General features: G+C 38.0%; 1 protein-coding gene and 1 pseudogene across 6 annotated transcripts in view; both read left to right on the top strand.

Annotated features, from left to right (window-relative positions):
* Positions 1 to 20,370, top strand: part of LOC111157346 (CCR4-NOT transcription complex subunit 1) — a 111,054-nt gene that overhangs the window by 47,737 nt on the left and 42,947 nt on the right. For all 6 annotated transcript variants that reach the window (XM_022518673.1, XM_022518674.1, XM_022518675.1 and 3 more), the window contains 8 exons: positions 1,465 to 1,591; positions 1,740 to 1,850; positions 5,157 to 5,327; positions 5,929 to 6,056; positions 7,974 to 8,214; positions 9,970 to 10,089; positions 11,511 to 11,633; positions 11,831 to 11,982. In XM_022518673.1, coding sequence (XP_022374381.1) covers positions 1,465 to 1,591; positions 1,740 to 1,850; positions 5,157 to 5,327; positions 5,929 to 6,056; positions 7,974 to 8,214; positions 9,970 to 10,089; positions 11,511 to 11,633; positions 11,831 to 11,982 — 1,173 coding nt within the window. The remainder of the gene's footprint in view (positions 1 to 1,464; positions 1,592 to 1,739; positions 1,851 to 5,156; positions 5,328 to 5,928; positions 6,057 to 7,973; positions 8,215 to 9,969; positions 10,090 to 11,510; positions 11,634 to 11,830; positions 11,983 to 20,370) is intronic.
* LOC111157328 lies at positions 13,606 to 17,027 on the top strand (annotated as a pseudogene).

The following is a 20,370-nucleotide window of genomic DNA, read 5'->3' as shown; positions in this document are numbered from 1 at the left end:
TATTCTGGTGGCTAAATTTTTATCACTTTCTCCTCCCCTAGTTTCTCAAATTTAGAAATCAGAGGTTCCTAGTCTAGTTGCCGATAGACAATTCTAGCTTTTATGGGAGAGAGAGCATTGAGGCAAGGCTTCATGGAAATTTTATCCTACTTGATGTGTTTCTCTTTTCTCTTCCCTCGCTGTACCTTCAAATCCCCACTGTTACCTTCATTTTCTCCAGTTTCCTTTTCTTGTTTAACAAAGCTGCCGCTTCAGTGTTTTTGTCTCTTGCTAGGGACACCAAAGGAAATACTTTCAGCCTTTTACTACTACTATTACTGTGATAAAGTGGATTGTCAGTATTTTCTTGTAGACCTTTTTTTTTTTTTTGAGAGAGAGAAAGTGAGAGCAGGAGAGGGAAGAAGGTCAGAGGGAGAAACAGACTCCCGGTGGAGCTGGGAGCTTGATGTGGGACTTGATCCCCAGAGTCCGGGATCATGACCTGAGCTGAAGGCAGTTGCCTAACCAACTGAGCCACCTAGGCGCCAGGCTCATATTTTCTTGAGAGTTAATTAAGGGTATTACTATGTTCTGTTTTGACTTTGACTTTTTAATGTTTTTCAAACTTCAACAGAAACCAAATTTCCATTTATTTTTGAAAATATATTTGTTGGGTGTGACTATGTGCCTGGCATAAAACTTGTATTTAGTTAAACTTCAAGGAGCAAAGGAGCAAAGTAGAAGAGTTAGGATACATTTTCAAGGGTTTGTGCATATCAAAATAATCAAACTCACCTCAAGTTTCAGCATTTTATCTTATATTTAAAAAAAATATATATATATTTATATATATATATTTATGGCTGGGGGAGGGCCAGAGGGAGAAGGAAAGAGAGAATCTTGATTTCCACACTGGGCTCTGTGTCATGACCCTGAGATCATATTGTGAGCTGAAATCAGGAGTCTATAGTTAACCAACTGAGCCACCTAGGTATGCCCTAAGTATCAGTATTATAAACTTGATTCTATTGAAGATGGAGGAAATTAATTTTGCTTTTGTGAAGGATAATCCTTACTCCTGGTTTGTATTTTCTTCCATTGATCTTTTAAACCTTTTCCATTTTCCTATTTTCTTTCCGTTTTATTGAGAAATAATTGATACAGATATACATCACTGTACAAGTTCAAGCATATAGCATGATGGTGTGATTTACATATATGGTTTGATCTACATATATTGGAAAATGATTACCACAGTAGATTCAGCTAGTTCCTATCTCCATATAGATACAGTGAAAAGGAAAAGTTTTCCCATTTTCTTAGTTAAGTAGGTACTTTTTATATTTCTAGCTGTATAAAATAACATGGAATAAAGTCATACTAGGAAAAGTCCAAGGATTTCACTCAGGGCTTTTGCATATTAACATTTCTTAACCTTTGTATTGAAGGTGGAAGCGTTTTCCTGAGGTTTAATTTCTGTTTCAGTATTGAAGAATGTCGCAATATAATCATGCAGTTTGGTGTTCGGGAGGTCACAGCTGCCCAGGTTGCCAGGGTTTTGGGGATGATGGCTCGAACTCATTCAGGATTGACAGATGGAATTCCATTACAGGTAAATATAGGAATCAGCTGTTTTACAGTGTGAATTAATATCCTGTCCTCTTTATTTTCTTTGTTAAATTACAGTATGATTGATCTGCCAACCAGAGCTGAACACATTAAGTAGTTGGGTTTGTTTAATTCAAATTTTACTTGTACAGAGTATCTCTGCTCCTGGCAGTGGGATCTGGAGTGATGGAAAAGATAAAAGTGATGGAGCACAGGCACACACATGGAATGTAGAAGTCTTGATTGATGTTCTCAAAGAACTGGTGAGTACATGTAATCATGATTTTATATTCATGATGTTAATATGATAGAGCCCAAAGAAAGCAGATTTTATTTTATTTTTTTATTTTTTAAAGATTTTATTTATTTATTTGACAGAGATCACAAGTAGGCAGAGAGAGAGGAAGGGAAGCAGGCTCCTGCAGAGCAGAGAGCTCGATGCGGGACTTGATACCAGGACCCTGGGATCATGACCTGAGCTGAAGGCAGGGGCTTTAACCCACTGAGCCACCCAGGCGCCCCAAGAAAGCAAATTTTAATAAATAAAATGCTTAGCTGAATGAGAGCAGCAATGTTTTGGGGTTTCCCAACTTCATTGGCTCCAAAGTAATGAACTTTACAAAGTGATTATCTTCTGGAGATAGTTCATAATCACATACCTGTTTTGTTCATTAGGAGTTGTTGCTGTTCAATTCTGAGTGACACTGCTGAGGAGTTTGGTGGAGTCCTGGTGTGTGGTTATTTTGAAGAAACAAATTTAGTGCAAAGTAGTGATTATATAAGGAATTACTGAGAAAGGAGGCCTTCTGAATGTTTTGTGGAAAGTGCAACAAAAATTCTGCTGTCTTGTTCATGGTGGATAAGGATAATAAAATTCATATTTCTCTTACTACTTTAACTTACAGAATATCCACAAACTAAATAATTTGCCCCCAAATAAACAAAGTATCTCTCTTAAAATGTAAAAATGCTTAAGTAAAACATGTAGGAATGAAACCTTGAGAATTGGGAGTGATAAAGTGTAATCAGTGGACGAATAATGGAGTCAGGATGTATGTAATATATCTTCATTCTCATCCATAAAATGTCTAGGAACAAGATATAGCTTTGAAGACTATAGATATAGATACAGATATATTTTTGTAGATAGATATATATATTTACAACATAATATTCCTTGTAAGGTCTCAGGACATTGATCTTAATTCTCATTTTTAGTTTTTTGTGTTAGTGATTTATAGATATAATTGGGTTACAGTTGTCTATATGACTTTCATGGATTTTTAAATTGTTCTTGATAGGTAGATTTATAGTATTCAGATTTATTCTCCTTTAGTAATAGGAAAAAATAATACTTGATCATGGCAGAAAATTTGGAAATGAAAAAAAAAATGCCAGTTTTATTACGTATGGATACCACTTTTTTACTTTTAAAGATTTTATTTATTTAAGGGAGAGCACCTAGCCAGAGTGAGAGAGCATAAGCAGGGCGAGGGCTGGAGGGAGAAGCAGACTCCCCACTTAGCAGGGAGCCCGATTTGGGGCTTCGTCTCAGGACCCTGGGATCATGACCTGGGCAGAAGGCAGATGCTTAAGTACTGAGCCACCCAGGCACCCCCCAACTTACTGTTTTGATTTTATCCTGTGGTGGTCATGCATAAGTAAAAATACGCCCTTTTCGGGGCACCTGGGTGGCTCAGTGGGTTAAGCCTCTGCCTTCAGCTCAGGTCATGATCTCAGGGTCCTGGGATCGAGCCCCGCATCGGGCTCTCTGCTCAGCGGTGAGCCTGCTTCCCTCTCTCTCTGCCTGCCTCTCTGCCTACCTGTGATCTCTCTCTCTCTCTGTCAAATGAATAAAAATTAAAAAAAAAAAAAAAATACGCCCTTTTCACTCAATAGTTCCATCATTGTACTTTATTGCCTTACTGAAAATAATCTCTTTTTAAAATTGCAGATAAGGACAGTATTTCATGTTACCAATCCTGTTTGCTGTTTTCAGAGAGTGCAAAAGGCTATAAAATTGAGAGCCTGCACTGTGGGTTTGAACAGTTGAGTTAGTAATCTCTTTTCTTCCTTCTTTTTCTTCTTATATTAGAGTTTTTTACATACTTTTTGTGGGCAGGGAGCAGAAGACAATTTCATTTTGGGTCAACAATTCGATTTCTCCATTGCCCAGCAAAGATGAGAGGAAGAAACCAAGGGGATTCTTAAGTCTTACCAAACTTACCTCTGGATTTACTAAATTGTCTCTATGATAATGCTGTGTAATAACACATTATTGGTTCTGTTCTGTTATAGTCAGTACTTGAAACAAATGTTAGAACGAAAAGAAAATCTTATTTTCTGAATGTTGTTGTTACCTTAGAGTGAATACTTCTTTTGAAGTTTGTTCTTTGTACCCTTGCTTTGTAAAGCAAGCATTGATGTCTTCATGGCTTGCAGGGAGTCGCCTTAGAGCAAAACTAAACTGTCCATGGTGCTTCGAGGATTTTTAAAAAGTACAGAGTGTGCACAGCCTTTTTCTTTTCAAGCATAAAATAAACTTAGTATTTTCTGCAAAGTGTTTGGTAAATTATCTTCTGTAAACTTGCTTCCTTTGCTTTATGGTTTTTTTTTTTTTCCTAAGATTTTTATTTATTTGAGAGGGAAAGAGAATGAGAGAGAGTGAGCATGAGAGGGGGAAGGTCAGAGGGCGAAGCAAACCCCTTGCTGAGCAGGGAACCCAATGCAGGACTCGATCCTGGGACTCTAGGATCCTGACCTGAGCTGAAGGCAGTCGTTCAACCAACTGATTCACCCCGGCGCCCTGCTTTATGTTTTCTTAAGGAGTCTTATACTGCTTTTTTGAATACCTTTTCATAGAACATTTTTTTAATGGCATTTTCAGTCATTTTGCCATAAAGAATTTAGACCACTTTTCCTGATGCATACTTGGTATACTTTCTAGGGGAGATCTTTAGTTAATTAAGAATGGTATTGGGAGGTTCAGTCTGGGTGCCTGGGTGGTTCAGTCTGTTAAGGATGGATTTGATTTTGACTTAGGTCGTGATCTCGGGCTTGGAGATTGAGCCCTGTGTCAGGCTCTATGCTTAGCGTGGAGTCTGCTTGAGATTCTCTGTCTCCCTTTCCCTCTGCCCTTACCCCACACTTGAGTGCATGTGTTCTCTATCTCTCTCAGTAAGTCAGATCTTATAAAAAAATGGTATTTGGGATAATTGACTTATTTTTGCAACTTTGTTCCAAGGTAGTAGAATCTTGAGTGTAAAAACAGAGAGGCATTAATTGAGGAATTTTGCCAAACTGGGATGGGATTGTTTGTTGGACTAAGTTACCCATTCCTATTGGCTGTAAGTATGTCATGAACTAAAAGGTTGGAGTGCCTTGCTAGTAGAACCAATTTATTTTAAATATTAAGAATTGTTTCTCTACATCTTTATAAATTCCAGGTTATGATTATTTTGAGTTTATAATTAGAACATTTTAATTTCCAATTCAGTTTGGCTCTTTGAGTAAAGCATAGAAATGTGTATACTTCTTGTTCATTAGGTTTCAAAATGTTTTTGTTTTAGAACCCGAGTTTGAATTTCAAGGAAGTAACTTATGAACTGGACCATCCTGGATTTCAAATTCGTGACAGTAAAGGACTTCATAATGTGGTTTATGGCATTCAGCGGGGTCTGGGTATGGAAGTGTTCCCAGTAGACCTCATATATAGACCTTGGAAACATGCAGAAGGCCAGGTAAGTGATTGGTGTTCAATTGTAGAAGGGGAGGCAAATAATGACTTACTCCTTACGAAGTAGTGTCTTCTATACATTGGTTAAAATAGTCTTTTAACATAGAATTTGTTTTGTGCAGTGCAGAATAGTAGAGACATCAGTATTTTGAAAAGGAGATCATCATAGTTGAGTACTAGTCAGTCTTAAAGTGTAGCAAACCATTTTCCCAACTATTTCTGTCCAAGACCATTTTATCTCATATCTTTCATGTGTTTGAATTGTCTGTGGTTTTGAAGAGCAGGTAATTAAGATTTAAAACAGAAATTGTCAGGGCGCCTGGGTGGCTCAGTTGTTGGGCATTTGCCTTTGGTTCAGATCATGATGGTGGGGTCCTGATATCGGGCCCTGCGTCGGTCTCCCTTTTCAGTGGGAGGCCTGCTTCTCTCTCTCCCACTCTCCCTGCTTGTGTTCCCTCTCACTGGCTGTCTCTCTCAAATAAATAAATCTTCAAAAAAATAAATTGTCATTTTAATAAGATTAAGATTAGCCTATGAAAATACTTCACATTTTCATAGCATTTGCATTCATTTATGGTAATAAGAACTTTTTTCTCTTGTTCCAGCTCTCCTTCATTCAGCATTCCCTTATAAATCCAGAGATCTTCTGCTTTGCTGACTATCCCTGTCATACGGTTGCCACTGATATTCTGAAAGCACCACCAGAGGATGACAATCGAGAAATTGCCACATGGTAAAGACTCACCTCTAGCTTTTCTTGCAATACAGAATTAATAGGGAGCAATTATGTAGTTAAAAATTTTACTGAAACAGTATTTTTAGTGAGCCTACTAAAACTTTAAATTTTATAGAGGGTTGTTGATGGATAAAAGTGTATTTTTAGTTTCCTTATCACTAGATACTTATGTTTTTCCTCTGTAAGGTCTGCCAGTGGGTATTCTCTGAAACTGTCAAATATTGGAAGGAAGTTTGTACTTCTCCCTTAGTTTAGACCCCTTTCTTCTGTCTACAGATATGCTTGCTTTCTTTTCTTTGTAAGTAGTCAAGATGGCCAACCCATCAATTCTAATCCTTTCAGCTAAATTACCTAGTTTATTTGAGTTCCAATTCCTAATTTCTGAGGGAGAATCTGACTCTGGCCCAGTACGTTTCTCCTGGAACTCAAGTCACTCCTCTCTAGGAATGTGAGGTAAGGATGCTGAAAGTACTTGCATTACTATTGAAAAAACACACACAACACACACAAACACACACACACACACACACACACACACACACCACACAGCACACCACACCCCCCCCCCCCCCCACACACACGGTGGAGGGGGGACATGGGCTGGATTGCTCCCCAAAGGTAACTGCTTTGTTTCTTACTTTTTTTCTAACCAGTTTTCTGAGACCCTTTCCCAACACGGAACAAATGATTGAATTTTGGGGGCTCTGGGTGGGATTTTTAGGGCACTTTAAAGCCCTTTAGGTATTGCCAGAACTTCTAAAGTGAGAGATGGTAAGCTTCCTGTAACAGGTTAGTTAATATCTGGCTTTTCTGGCGAGATGGTCTCTGTAGCAACTGCTTGACTATTGTAGCACAGTATAAATATGGGTGTAGTTCTTCCAACAAAACATTTACTGAGACAGGCGGTAGGTAGGATTGGTCTTGTGGGTGTAGTTTGCTGATCCCTGTTCTGAAAGATTGACTCCCAAACAGTAGTTTATTCTAAAGTTTGTCCTTTTCTCAGGTGCTAGCAACATTGGATATGCAGGCTTGATTGGTATTTTTTTCCCTGTCAAGTCCAAGTATATAGCAGTATTTCTTTTATAAAACTGAAATGTCATAGCGCATTTAACAATTCCTTAACATCAAGTTTGTCTCAAAAATGTCTAACAGTTTGTATGATGAAGAGTCCAGACAGGGTTTATATGGTTTCTTTCATTCTATAAGTCTACCTTTTCTCATTCTCTTTTTTGAAATACAATTTTGCCATTGATTTGATGAAGTAATAGGATCTTTTATCCTTTAAACTATCCCATGGTATGGGGTATATGTTTCCTCATGGCATTTAATTTGATCTCTGTCGCTATAGTTTTCCTGGACTAAGGGTAGAGTAAGATACTGAGATTTGATTAAAGTCAACCACATTCTGCTTCTTGGGGCAAGAATAATGCATAGGGGTTGCTGTGGACTTCTGAATTTGCTTGACATCAGAAGGCACTTAAGTTAGACCTTGGCATTACCAAAGTAAGTTTTCAGGCTCTGTTTTTGTGTAGAATTTTTTGTGTGTATAAATTAGGTCTGTGTTTACATTTTGGGTTTATGACTATTCCTAAATAAAGTCTGTGATGTTGTTTCTATTTTTTATACCAATCACAAAAATCTTTGATGGTATCTCCTTGGTAAGAATGATCGATGATTGTATAAGTGGTCTGTGGTGTCCCCTCTCCTAAACCACTTACTGTCAACTTGGACCGCCTTTGAAATTAGTATGAAAGTATACCAGCATATGATTTTAATATGAACACCACCAATTTAAACACTTTTCGAGTTGACAACAACTCAGTTTTATTGTGATAGCTGGTAACACTTATTTGGAAAATACATTTTTGTGTACTTAGGTTTTCATTGACAGTATCTTACCTCCATTCTTCTTAGGAAGAGCTTGGATTTGATTGAATCTCTGCTGAGGCTTGCAGAGGTGGGGCAATATGAGCAAGTCAAACAGCTCTTCAGCTTCCCTATTAAACACTGTCCAGACATGCTGGTATTGGCCTTACTACAAATCAACACCTCTTGGCACACCTTGCGCCATGAGCTCATCTCTACTCTGATGCCAATTTTCCTCGGAAACCATCCTAACTCTGCTATTATTTTGCACTATGCATGGCATGGGCAGGTAAGAAATAGACATTTTTTTCTCTTAATAACTGACATTCTTTGGAGCATGTTCAACTAAATTGTCAATCTTCAGTTATGACACTTTCGAAAAGTGGCACTTCCGCAGAGCTTACTTTATCTTTTAGCATCATATGAGTGTCAAAGTCTAAAACTTCAAAGAACGAGAGGGAAGAAGCAATAAACAAACAAATAAATCAGTACCACGGAAGCTCTGTAGTACAAGGGCACCAGTATGCTTTTGATAATAGTGAGGAGCTTAATTATTTATCATGGAGCCAGAAGGTGCTCATGTCACTTTTTAACAGTAAACAGAAGAAGATTTAAATCAATTTACTTGACATATTTTGTCTTTTATCCATATCCAGCATCTACATTTTATTTTAGATTCTGCTGAAATGCCCTTTAAGCCCTGTGCTTTCCCTCCCTAATCTGTAGAATTGATTTAATCTGTAAATATATTTTGTTCATTGAATTTTTTCCCCTAATGCCCTATTACATTTTTAATAACGACAAATTCAGAATCTGTAGGAAAAGCAGTTATTTATATCAATTGCCCCCCTTTTTAAAGATTTATTTAATATTTATTTGAGAGAGAGAGTAGGGGAAATAGCAGAGGGAGACAGTCTCCAAGCAGACTCCCCACTGACTGTGGAGCCAGACACAGGGCTCAATCTCCTGACCCCCGAGATCATGACCTGAGCCGAAACCAAGAGTCAAGACGCTTAACCAGCTGAGCCACCAGGGCTCTGCTCAAGTGCCTTTTTTTTTGGGGCTAATTTTTTTCTTTAGTCATTTTTATTTTCACTAGTTCACATTATATACAAGTACTTTAAAAAATTTGTTACGAATCATTTATATTGAAAATGTTCACTTTAGTTCTATGCTATTCAGTCAGCCCTTCATTTTTAGACTCAAATTACGTGGTAAACTTAGAGTTTACAGAATGTGTAACAAGCATTTATCCAAAAGCTTTGCAGGCCAGGTATTTTTAGGTCTTTATCACCACAGCTATAAGGTAGAAAGGGCAGACCAAAAGGAGCTGCATCTCCTCACTCCTTGTTCAATACTTGTTTCATTTGGATCTTCTGTCGCTCTAGGACAGTAACTGGAAAGTGATTTAGGTATAGTGATAGCAGTTGCCTTGCCATTCCTTCTCTGAGAACTAGTCACTAAATTCCAACTTAATTTCTTTCATTCAGCTGCAAGTCTTTAGATCAGTCCTCAAAGCCAGGCTGTTTTCTGGAAATAAAGAAAATTGGATAATTACAGAAAAACGAACATTCTCATTTGTGACAATAGCTAGATGTTGTAAAATGTACGAGTACCATTCCTGGAATACTACACTGTGCAACATGAGAAATGATTACCTTAAACCAATTTTAAAAGCTTATAGACCAGTAATTCTATAATTTAATAATAAGGAATTTATACAGATTTGATGTATCCTCATGTTCACATTGTATTCTCTTCTGTTTGAAAATGTATTGGCAGGTGTTTTATAGGATAAATTTTTACTGAATGACTGTATGACCCAAGGTTTAGGGACAGGCTTTCATTTGGAAGATCTGGAAATAACTTGACTTTCCTACAGAGAATGTCTGCAATCACTGCTTGAGGATTGAACTTAAAGTCTGCACTGATATACCTCAATTTTACATATACATAACAAATTAGATTAGCCGGGTGTTTGCAGTACTGCCTGTGAAAATGTTTAGCAGTACTGATAATGTAACCCCCGTTTTTCTTTTTTTAGGGACAGTCTCCCTCAATCCGCCAACTTATTATGCACGCGATGGCAGAATGGTACATGCGAGGGGAGCAGTATGATCAGGCCAAATTGTCTCGAATACTTGATGTGGCCCAGGACTTGAAGGTGAGCTTGGACGGACAGGCTAACACTTTTTTATTTATTAATGAGAAAAGGAAGCTTTTTAAATAAAGATTCATTTGTTTTGGAGAGAGGGGAGGAGTATGAGCAAGGGTGGGGCAGGGCAAGTGGGGAGTGGCAGAGGGAGAGAGAAAACTCAGGTTGACTTCTTGCTGAGTGTGGAGGCTGACACAGGGCTGGTTTTATGACCTTGAGATCATGACCTGAGCCAAAGTCAAGTTGGGTGCTTAACTGACTGTGCCACCCAGGCGCCCCAGAAAACATTTTTCATGTAACATAGATGCCTTAGGAATAATTCCAGTTTAACTAGTTCTTAGCTAGATTAGGTTGATATTTACAGTTTGTCTTGTTAAGTACAAAGGGTTTAGAGGGAAAGTGGTTTTAGAAAGGTAAGAAATGAGGGTGCCTTGGTGGCTCAGTCAGTTAAGAATCTGCTGTTGGCTCAGGTCATGGTCTTGAGATTGGGCCCTGGGTTGGGCTACTTGCTGAATGGGGAGTCTGCTTCTCCCTCTGTCTCCCTGCCCCCATCCCTGCTTCTTGCTCTCTCTTAATAAGTAAAATCTTTGTAAAAAAGTGAAAAAAATGTTTTCACTTCTCAGTACATTTGATTGAGTTTTGTTTTGTCTTCTGTGATAGTTGCAAGGCTATTTTAAAGCAAGTGATAATTAACTTTCATGTAGTATGTTAGATAAAATTTGTGGGGAAACTGGTTGGGTTTTACCCTTTTGGAGGTTTTATTAGCATTCATGGTATCTTTTGACAAGTAGTCTGACACTTGATGTCTTTGACCAGTAGGTGCATAGTACTGGTGTTGAAGTTGTGCTTAGGTTGGAATAAGTCTGAGTTTAAATTTTTAAAAATGGAGTATTGATTGTTTTTTATGCATTGTGTCTTGCTCTGACTTAGGTTGAGTTATTTTCAGAAGCACAGGGTAAAGTCATGTGTTTGTCCACCTTTGAAATGTGATCTTATTTTTAGTAAAAACTAATATCACCAATGAATTATACTAAGCTACTTAAAAAATAATGACCAAGAAGATATTAGCAATATGTTTTATTTAGACTTGTTTGTAAAAGTAAAACCAGGGGACAGAGAATAGAACAGAATGAGAGAAAGATACTTAATTGCTTAACAGGTTTTTTTTTTTTTAAGATTTATTAATTTAAAAAAAAAGATTATTGGAGGGAGAGGGTGTGTGCATGTTGGGGAAGGGGGAGGAGGGGGCAGAGGGAGAGGAATAGACAAAAATCTCAAGTAGACTCCCTAATGAATGGGGAGCTTGCTGTGGGGCTTGATCTCACTGCTTTGACATCATGACCTGAGCCAAAATCAAGAGTTGTAACGCTTAACTGTCTGAGCCATGCAGGCATTCTGACTTAAAAGTTTCTGATATTCTTTTGTTTTAGGCCTTGTCAATGCTGCTAAATGGTACTCCATTTGCCTTTGTTATTGACCTTGCTGCACTTGCTTCCCGTCGTGAATACCTCAAACTTGATAAGTGGCTCACAGATAAAATTCGAGAGCATGGAGTAAGCAGGATTTGTCCATTTATTACTGCTTTAAAATTTTGATGGCTTAATTAGTTAAACAGTGGCAATGAAGATATTATTTTGCGGATTTTAGTCATACTGTCTTTTAATAGTCTTTAATCTGAAAGCAATTTATCTTAAGCCTCAAAGCAGTTAAGATCAGTTTCACATAAACTCAAAGATTTTCTTTTTTCTAGGAGCCTTTTATCCAGGCATGTATGACTTTTTTAAAGAGACGGTGCCCTTCTATTTTGGGTGGACTTGCTCCAGAGAAAGATCAGCCCAAAAGTGCTCAACTTCCTCCAGAAACTCTGGCGACAATGTTGGCCTGTTTACAAGCTTGTGCAGGGTAAGAAGAGTATGTTCACATAGGACTGTTTAGTATTGGAATTGGATTATATGAATAAATTTTTTGGGGAAAGAGGGGTTGAGTGATTAAAAGTGACAGCAGTTTAGATAATCCAGTCATTTTTAAATCCAAAGTGCTATACTAAAAATACGTATTCGATCCATTTGAGTTGATTTTTTTGTATATGAGTGTAAGGAGAGGTTCAGATTCATTGCTTTGCATATGGATGTTCAGTTGTCCCAACACATTTGTTACTGTCTTTCGAATTGTGTTCTGAAAAGTTGCCTGAAATGTGGGGGTTTTATTTCTGGATTCTCAGTTCTGTTGATCTGTACATGTTGATCCTTGCGCCAGGACCATGCCATCTTGATGCTGTAGCTTTTCAGTGAGTTTTGAAATTGGGGAGTGTGAATCCTTTTAACTTTGTTCCTTTTCAAGATTGTTTTGGCTGTTCTGGGTCCCTTATATTCCCATATGAATTTTTTTTTTTTTTTTTTTTAAAGATTTTACTTATTTATTTGACAGACTGAGATCACAAGTAGGCGGAGGGGGGGGTAAGCAGGCTCCCTGCTGAGCAGAGAGCCAGATGTGGGGCTCGATCCTAGAACCCTGAGATCATTACCTGAGCCGAAGGCAGAGGCTTTAACCCACTGAGCCACCCAGGCGCCCCTCCCATATGAGTTCTTGCAAAGTTGTGAAGATCATCACTGGAATTACATTGAATCTTTATATCATTTTGGGAAGTATTGCCATTTTATAATACTAAGTTTTGTGATTCATGTATTTTATTTAGGTCTTTAATTTTTTTCAGTGATGTTTTGTCCTTTTCAATGTATAAGTCCTAATCTTCCTCTGTTGTATGTATAGTTTCTTTTGTACAAGTCAGGTAATGGCGTGAATAGTTTTTTCTCCTTCCCATCTTTTTTTTTTCTCTACAGTGAACCTGCCGTTTGATGTTGAATAGAAATGGCCAGAGCAGACATTCTTGTCTTGTACTTGAATTTAGAAGGTGTTCAACCATTAAATGTAATGTTGGCTGTGGGTTTAGATACCCTTCAGGTTGAGGTTTCCTTACCTTTAATTCTAGTTAGTTGCATGTTTTATCATGAAGATATTTTATTAGATGCTTTTGTCTGTATCTCGTGAGGTCATTTTGTGTTTTTTTTTTTATTTTGTTATGCATATTAAGTGAGATTTGGATGTTAAAAAATCTTGCATTCACTTGGTCTTTGTGTATACTACTTTTTATATGTTGCTGAATTCAGTTTGCTAGTATTCGGTGAGGGTTTTTGTGTCTGCATCCCTAAGGGATATTGTTCTGTGGTTTTCTTGGTTTTTGTTTTTTTTTTTTTGGTCTGGTTTTGATTATCAGGGTAATAATAGCCTCATGCAGTGAATTGATAAGTGTTCTTTCCCTTTTCTCTTTAAATTGTTGTGAGAAAAATTGGTGTCAATTCTTCAAATGTTCCGTAGAATTAAGCAGTGAAGCCATCTGGTCCTGAGCTTCTGTATCTTGTTATAGATGTAAACAGATGTATACAGATTTTTTTTTTTTTTTTAAGATTTTTATTTTTAAGTGATCTGTACACTCAGTGGTGCCTTGAACTTAACAACTCTGAGACCATGAGTCACATGGATCTATTGACCAAGCTAGCCAGGTGCCCCTAGGGAAATTTTCATTCTTTTTTTTTTTTTTCCCCCTCTTTTGAATCAGTTTTGGTCATTTTTGTCTTCTCTAGGAGTTTGCCCATCTTGTTCCTTTATACTATCTCCTTATACTCTTTCTCACTTCTTTCAGGTTGGTGGTAAAATCCTGTTTTTCAGTTCCTGGTTTTAATAATTTGAATCTCTTCTTTATTCCCTTCCTCCCTCATCACCCTTTTCTTGTCATTGTGGATAAATGTATGTCAGTCTTGTTAACCTTTTTCAAAGAAGCAACTTTCGGTTTCGTTTTTATCCGTTCTTTTTCTTTTTTCCATTTATTTCAGCTTCTTATTTTGTGTTTAGTTTGAACTTTTTTTTTTTTTTTTAAGATTTTATTTATTTGTCAGAGAGAGAAGGGGAGAGAGTGAGCACAGGCAGACAGAATGGCAGGCAGAGGCAGAGGGAGAAGCAGGCTCTCCGCCGAGCAAGGAGCCTGATGTGGGACTCGATAGTTTGAACTTTTTTAAATTTACTAAGATGAAAAGTTTGATTTTTCTGTTTGAGATTGTTCTTGTTTAATTTGGGGTGTTTATGGCTTTGAATTTCCCCCTATGAAATGCTTTAAGTTTGGTATTAAGTCATCTGAAAGTATTTTGTAATTTTCTTTGACCCATATAAGTTTGTTGTATTTAATTTTCACATATTTGGGAATACCTAGTTTCTCTTAACTAATTTTTAGTTTTATTCAGTTGTGAGTGGAGAATATGCTTTACATGATTTTATAGTCTCTTGAAATTATTGAGTTTTATCATGTGGCCTAACAGGGTCTATCCTGGAGAATTTTCCATGTGCCCTTGAGAAGGAAGTGTATAGTCTGCTGTTGGGTAGGGTGTTCTGTATGTTTGTTAGGATTAGTTGGTTTAATAGTGTTGCTGAAGTCTGTGTTCCTTGTTTAACAGCTCTGTAGTTCTGTTTTGTTTTTTTTTTTTTTAAAGTGAGGTATAATTGACATTGTGTCAGTTTGTGTATGTGTTCATTTGATACATTTATATATTGCAGTGTACAGTTAAAATAGTGTTAGCTAACCTGTCACACCACGTAATTATCATTTCTTCTTTTTTTTTTGTGGTGGGTGCAATTAAGATCTTGTCTCTCAGCAACTTTGAAGTATATAATACAGTATTGCTGACTATCAGTTATTGATAATAGAGTATAGAAGCCTCCAACTATTTTTGAGTTGTTTATTTCTCCCTTCAGTTTTCTCTTCATGTGTTTGGGGGCTCTGTTTTTAAAGGTATGTATGCTTATGATTATTATATGTCTTCCTGTAAGAAGGATTGGCCTTTTTAGTATTATAAAATCCTTATTTCCTGTTAAGTTTTTACTTTATGGCTACATTTTGTCTCTCATTAGTGGAGCTAATGTAGTTCTCTTTTTGTTAATGTTTGCATGGTATCTTTTTTCATCTTTTATCTTCAAGTTATAGAAGTCTTAATCTAAAGTGTGAGTCAGTTCTGGACAACATATAGTTGGATTTTTTTTTTTTAATCCATTTTTTTATTCTTTTTTTTTTTTTTTTTTTTTTTGAAGAGGTAAGAAAATATTTTATTTTCAATTTCACTTGTTTATCTAGGTTCTGTATTAGCTGCTTTTGAGAACTGACTTGGTGAATAGAACCTTAGGTTTTTTTTTTTTTTTAAATTTTATTCTTTTAAACATATAATATCTTTTTATCCCCAGGGGTACAGGTCTGTGAATCGCCAGGTTTACACACTTCACAGCACTCACCATAGCACATACCCTCCCCAATGTCCACAGTCCCACCCCCCCAACCCCCCTCCCCCCATTAACCCTCAGTTTGTTTTGTGAGATTAAGAGTCAATTATGGTTTGTCTCCCTCCCAATCCCATCTTGTTTCATTTCATTTGATCATCTCTTAATTGGAGTATTTGATCTATATATATTTAATGTGATTACTGATAAGGTAATTTATTCATGTCATTTCTATTTTCCTGTATATTTTATGTCTTTTTTTCTTTTATTTCTCCATTACTGCCTCCTTCACTGTTAAACATATATCTTGTAGTATATCATCTTAATTCCCTTGTTGTTTCCTTGAATATATGCTTTTGAGTTACGTTTTCCCTTTGTAAGTTAACCTGTTAAAATTAACATCTTAACTTAAAACACCCTAGTTCTGATTAATACCAACTGAATTTCAATAGAATGCAAAAATTTACTCATATAGCTCTGTCCTCTTTCTCCTTCATTGGGCTGCTATTGTTAGATTACACCTCTCTACATAGTGTTATCATCAAAAAAGGTATAATTATTACCTTGTGTGGTAATTATCTTTTAAATCAAGCAGGAGGTAGGTCTCTGGCAAGCTGTGGACGCTGTTCTCTGTTCTGCAGGGTGGAGTTTGTTAAAACTGTCAAGAGAAAGTCTTGCTTTAAGAGGTACCAAATGAACATTAGAAGATGAGAGGATATAATTGATTACTATGCTCAGAAACACTTGGTAATTTAGGATAAAAATAAGTACAACACATCAAATATAGAATGATAGTTCAAGTAGCTAACAGAAGGATCATTTGTCAGATTGCTTATGCCAGTATAGAAGGAGATACGATTATTTTTGCAGCTTATGCTCATGAACTCCCAAAGTACAATGTGAAGGCTGACCTGACAAATTACGCTACAGCATATTGTAGTGGTCTGCTACTGGCCTTTGGTAGGTTTGGCATAGACAAGAGCTGTGAAGGCCAGGTGGAGGTGACTGGAGATGAATACAATGTGGAAAGCATTGACGGTCAACCTGGTGTCTTTACCTGCTTTTTGGATGCAGGGCTGGCCACAACTGCTACTGGAAATATTTTGTGGCCCTCAAGGGACCTGCGGATGGAGGCTTGTCTGTCCCTCATAGTACCAAATTATTCCCTGGTTTGGAAAGCAAGGAATTCAGTGCAGAAGTACATCGGAAGCATATGGGTCAGAACATTGCAGATTATATGCATTACTGAATGGAAGAAGATGAAGATGCTGACATGAAACAATTCTCAGGGGACCTGCCTGGCTCAGTCAGTGGAGCATTTATTTGACTCTTGATCTTGGGGTTGTAAGTTTGAGCCCCACACTGGGTATGGAGACGACTTTAAGGGGGGGGGGGGAAGAAAAGACAATTCTGTAAATATATAAAGAACAAAGTAACTCTAAACATGGTGAAGATGTGTAAGAAAGCTCATGCTGCTGTATGAAAGAATCTAGTCTATGAGAAGGAGCCTAAGAAAGAAGTTAGAATAAGTGGAACTGTCCCAAATTCTCTTGGCCCTGAAGAAAGATGAGGTAGCTCTGAAGAACTCAAACTTTCACAGAGCTTAGGAGCAGGCCACTGAGAGCTAATAAACCAAACCATAATTTCTATGAAGATTTTTTAGGTAAAGACAATAATAAACTTACCAAGCCAGAAAAAGAAAGATCAAGTAAGAGATTAAAAAGATATAAATTAAAAAACACACACTGTGTTTTATATTTATCCAGGTCACTGTGCTGGTGCTCTTACTTGTTTCATGTGAACTCAGGGTACTGTGCAGTGTCCTTTCATTTCGGCATAAGGGATTCCCTTTATTTCTTGTTAGGGTAGATAATTTAAGAATAAATTCCCTCAGTTTTGGTTTAAGTGGGAAAGTTTTAATTTCTCCTTTGTATTTCGAGGATAGTTTTATAATAGAGGATTCTTGATTGCTACTCCTTTTCCTTCAGTTCTTTGAATATGCCATCCCAGGGCTTCCTGGCTTCCATAGTTTCTGAGGGGACATCAGCCGTTAATTTATTTTGAGGCTCCCTTGTATGCACTACATTGCCTCTCCTTGCCATTAAGCTGCTTACATTGTCTTTTTTTCTTTCACCAGTTTGATTATGTTTCTAGGTTTGGACCTTGTATGTTTATATTACTTGGAGTTTGTTGAGCTTCTTGGGGGTCTAGATTAATGGTTTTCATCAAATTCAGGAAGTTTTTAGCTGTTATTTCGACAAATACTCTTTTTGCCCCTTTTCCATCTCCTCTCTCCTTCTGGAACTCCCATTATATATGTCTTGATACGTTTGGTAGTGTTCCACCGGTCTCTGATTTTATTTTTTTCCACTTTTTTCTTTCACTTTTTCAGGCTGGATAATCTTAGTTATTTTCAGATTCTTGGATTCTCTTGCCTGCATGAATCTGTTCTTGGGAACCTGTAGTGAAGTTGGCAGTTACTACATTTTTCTTTTCTCCTTTCTTCTTCTTTCCTCTTTTCTTTTCTGTCCTCTTTTCTTTTTGAAGATTTTTTTTTATTTATTAGAGCAGCAGAAGAGAGAGGGAGATCCTGCTGTTGAGCAGGCAGCCCATTTCGGGTCTTGATTCCAGGACTCTGGGATCATGACCTGAGCCAAAGGGAGACATTTAACTGGCTGAGCTACCCAGGCCCCCCAGTTACTGGATTTTTCAACTCTAAAAGAATTCTTTTTTTAAAATTTTACTTACTTATTTAAGGAAGTTACTACACCCAGTGTGAGGCTGAAACCCATGACCCCAAGATCAAGAGTTGTGTGCACATCAACTAAGCCAGCCAGGTGCTCCAAGAAATAATAATTTCTAGATGCTCTATCTTGAGGAACATCTTTTTTTTTTTTTTTTTTTTTTTTTAATTCAGAGAGCAAGAGAGAGCATGATCAATTGGGGGGAGGGGCAGAGGGATAGGGAGAGAGAATCCCAGGCAGGTTCCGTGTTGAGCCCCATGTAGGGATCATTCCCACAACCTGAGATCAGGACCTGAGCCAAAACCAAGAGTAAGATTCCCATCTGACAGAGCCACCTCTCCCCCCGTAGGATTTTATTTTATTTTATTTTTTTAAAGATTTTATTTATTTATTTGACAGAGAGATCACAAGTAGGCAGAGAGGCAGGCAGAGAGAGAGGAAGGGAAGCAGGCTCCCTGCTGTACAGAGAGCCCGATGCGGGGCTCGATCCCAGGACCCTGGGATCATACCTGAGCCGAAGGCAGCGGCTTAACCCACTGAGCCACCCAGGCGCCCCCAGGATTTTAATTTTTAAGAAATCTCTACACCCATCATGGGGCTAAAACTCAAAACCCTGAGATCAGGACTTTGTATGTTCCACCAACTCAGCCAGCCAGCCAGCCCTTGAGGGGCACCTTTTTAAAAGTTTTTCTTGTAGTTCTTTCTAACATGCTTTACTTCAGTGGTTTTTTGTTTGTTTGTTTGTTTGTTTTTTAAGATTTTTATTTAGGGGCGCCTGGGTGGCTCAGTGGGTTAAAGCCTATGCCTTCAGCTCGGGTCGTGATCCCCTGGTCCTGGGGCTCTCTGCTCGGCAGGGGGGCCTGCTTCCTCCTCTCTCTCTGCCTGTCTCTCTGCCTACTTGCGATCTCTGTCTGTCAAATAAATAAAATCTTTTATTTTATTTGACAGAGATCGCAAGTAGGCAGAGAAAGGGAGGCAGGCTCCCCACTGAGCAAAGAGCCCCGTGTGGGGCTCGATTGCAGGACCCTGGGATCATGACCTGAGCTGAAGGCAGAGGCTTTAACCCCCTGAGCCACCCAGGTGCCCCTACTTCAGTTCCTGAAACATATTGAAATAAGTGATTTAAAGTCTTTGTCTACTAAGGCCAGCATGTCTTTTTCTCAGGACAGGTAGTGTCGTCCCCCACCCCTGCCCCGCCAGAATTTCTTACTAAATTCTGATTTTTTTTTTAAAGATTTTATTTATTTATTTGACAGAGATCACAAGTAGGCAGAGAGACAGGCAGAGAGAGAGGAGGAAGCAGGCTCCCTGCTGAGCAGAGAGCCCAATGTGGGGCTCGTTCCCAGGACCCTGGGATCATGACCTGAGCTGATGGCAGAGGCTTTAACCCACTGAGCCACCCAGGTGCCCCTCCCAGGACAGTTTTTGATGATAGCATTTTATTGCTGTGTGCAGGCCATGCTTTACTGTGTTTTTGTTTTTGTTTTGCATATCTTGTAATTTGTGGTTGGAAACTGGTAAGTCAAAATAATGTGTGAGTTCTTGAAATCAGGCACCCACCCCCACCTCTGTTTTTTGTTTTGTTGCTTTTTTTCTTTCATTTAGAGATTTTTTGGAACTATTTCTGTCGTGTCCATATTCTTTTTTGTCACCTTAGGCCATTGACATTGGGTAGCCTGGTGATCAGCTAAGACTTGGGTGATTTTTTTTTTTCCTTTTCTTTAAAAAAAAAAAAAAAAAAGATTTTATTTATTTACTTGGCAGAGAGATCACAAATAGGCAGAGAGGCAGGCAGAGAGAGAGAGAGAGAGAGGGAGAGAGAGGAGGAAGCAGGCTCCCTGCTGAGCAGAGAGCCCAATGGGGTGCTTGATCCCAGGACCCTGAGATCATGACTGGGTGATTTTCTTAAATGCCAGAATGAGCAAGTTACTCTTTTTCCTGTGTTTTTTTTTGTGCATATTGGGGCACATCTTAACACTAATCACTTGACAACAACTTGTTAGCCTTTATTTCCTTCTTAGACCCTGAACGTCAACTTGAGGTAAGAGCTTGGTCCGTTTTAGGTCTTTTTGTGGTAATATCACAGATTGACATATTGGCATTGCTCAGTACATGTCCAAGGACTTCTTGATTCTCTGGGAAAATCAGAGTTCTCCATTTCACCCATGGGAATCTTATTCCCCAAATTTTCCTTTTAAGCTTTTTGGTTAACCTCTTATTTGCTCAA

Source organism: Enhydra lutris, unplaced genomic scaffold, assembly GCF_002288905.1.
Source record: "Enhydra lutris kenyoni isolate GAN:26980312 unplaced genomic scaffold, ASM228890v2 scaffoldscaffold54, whole genome shotgun sequence".
Lineage (NCBI taxonomy): Eukaryota > Metazoa > Chordata > Mammalia > Carnivora > Mustelidae > Enhydra > Enhydra lutris.
This window is presented reverse-complemented; position numbering and strand designations above follow the sequence as displayed.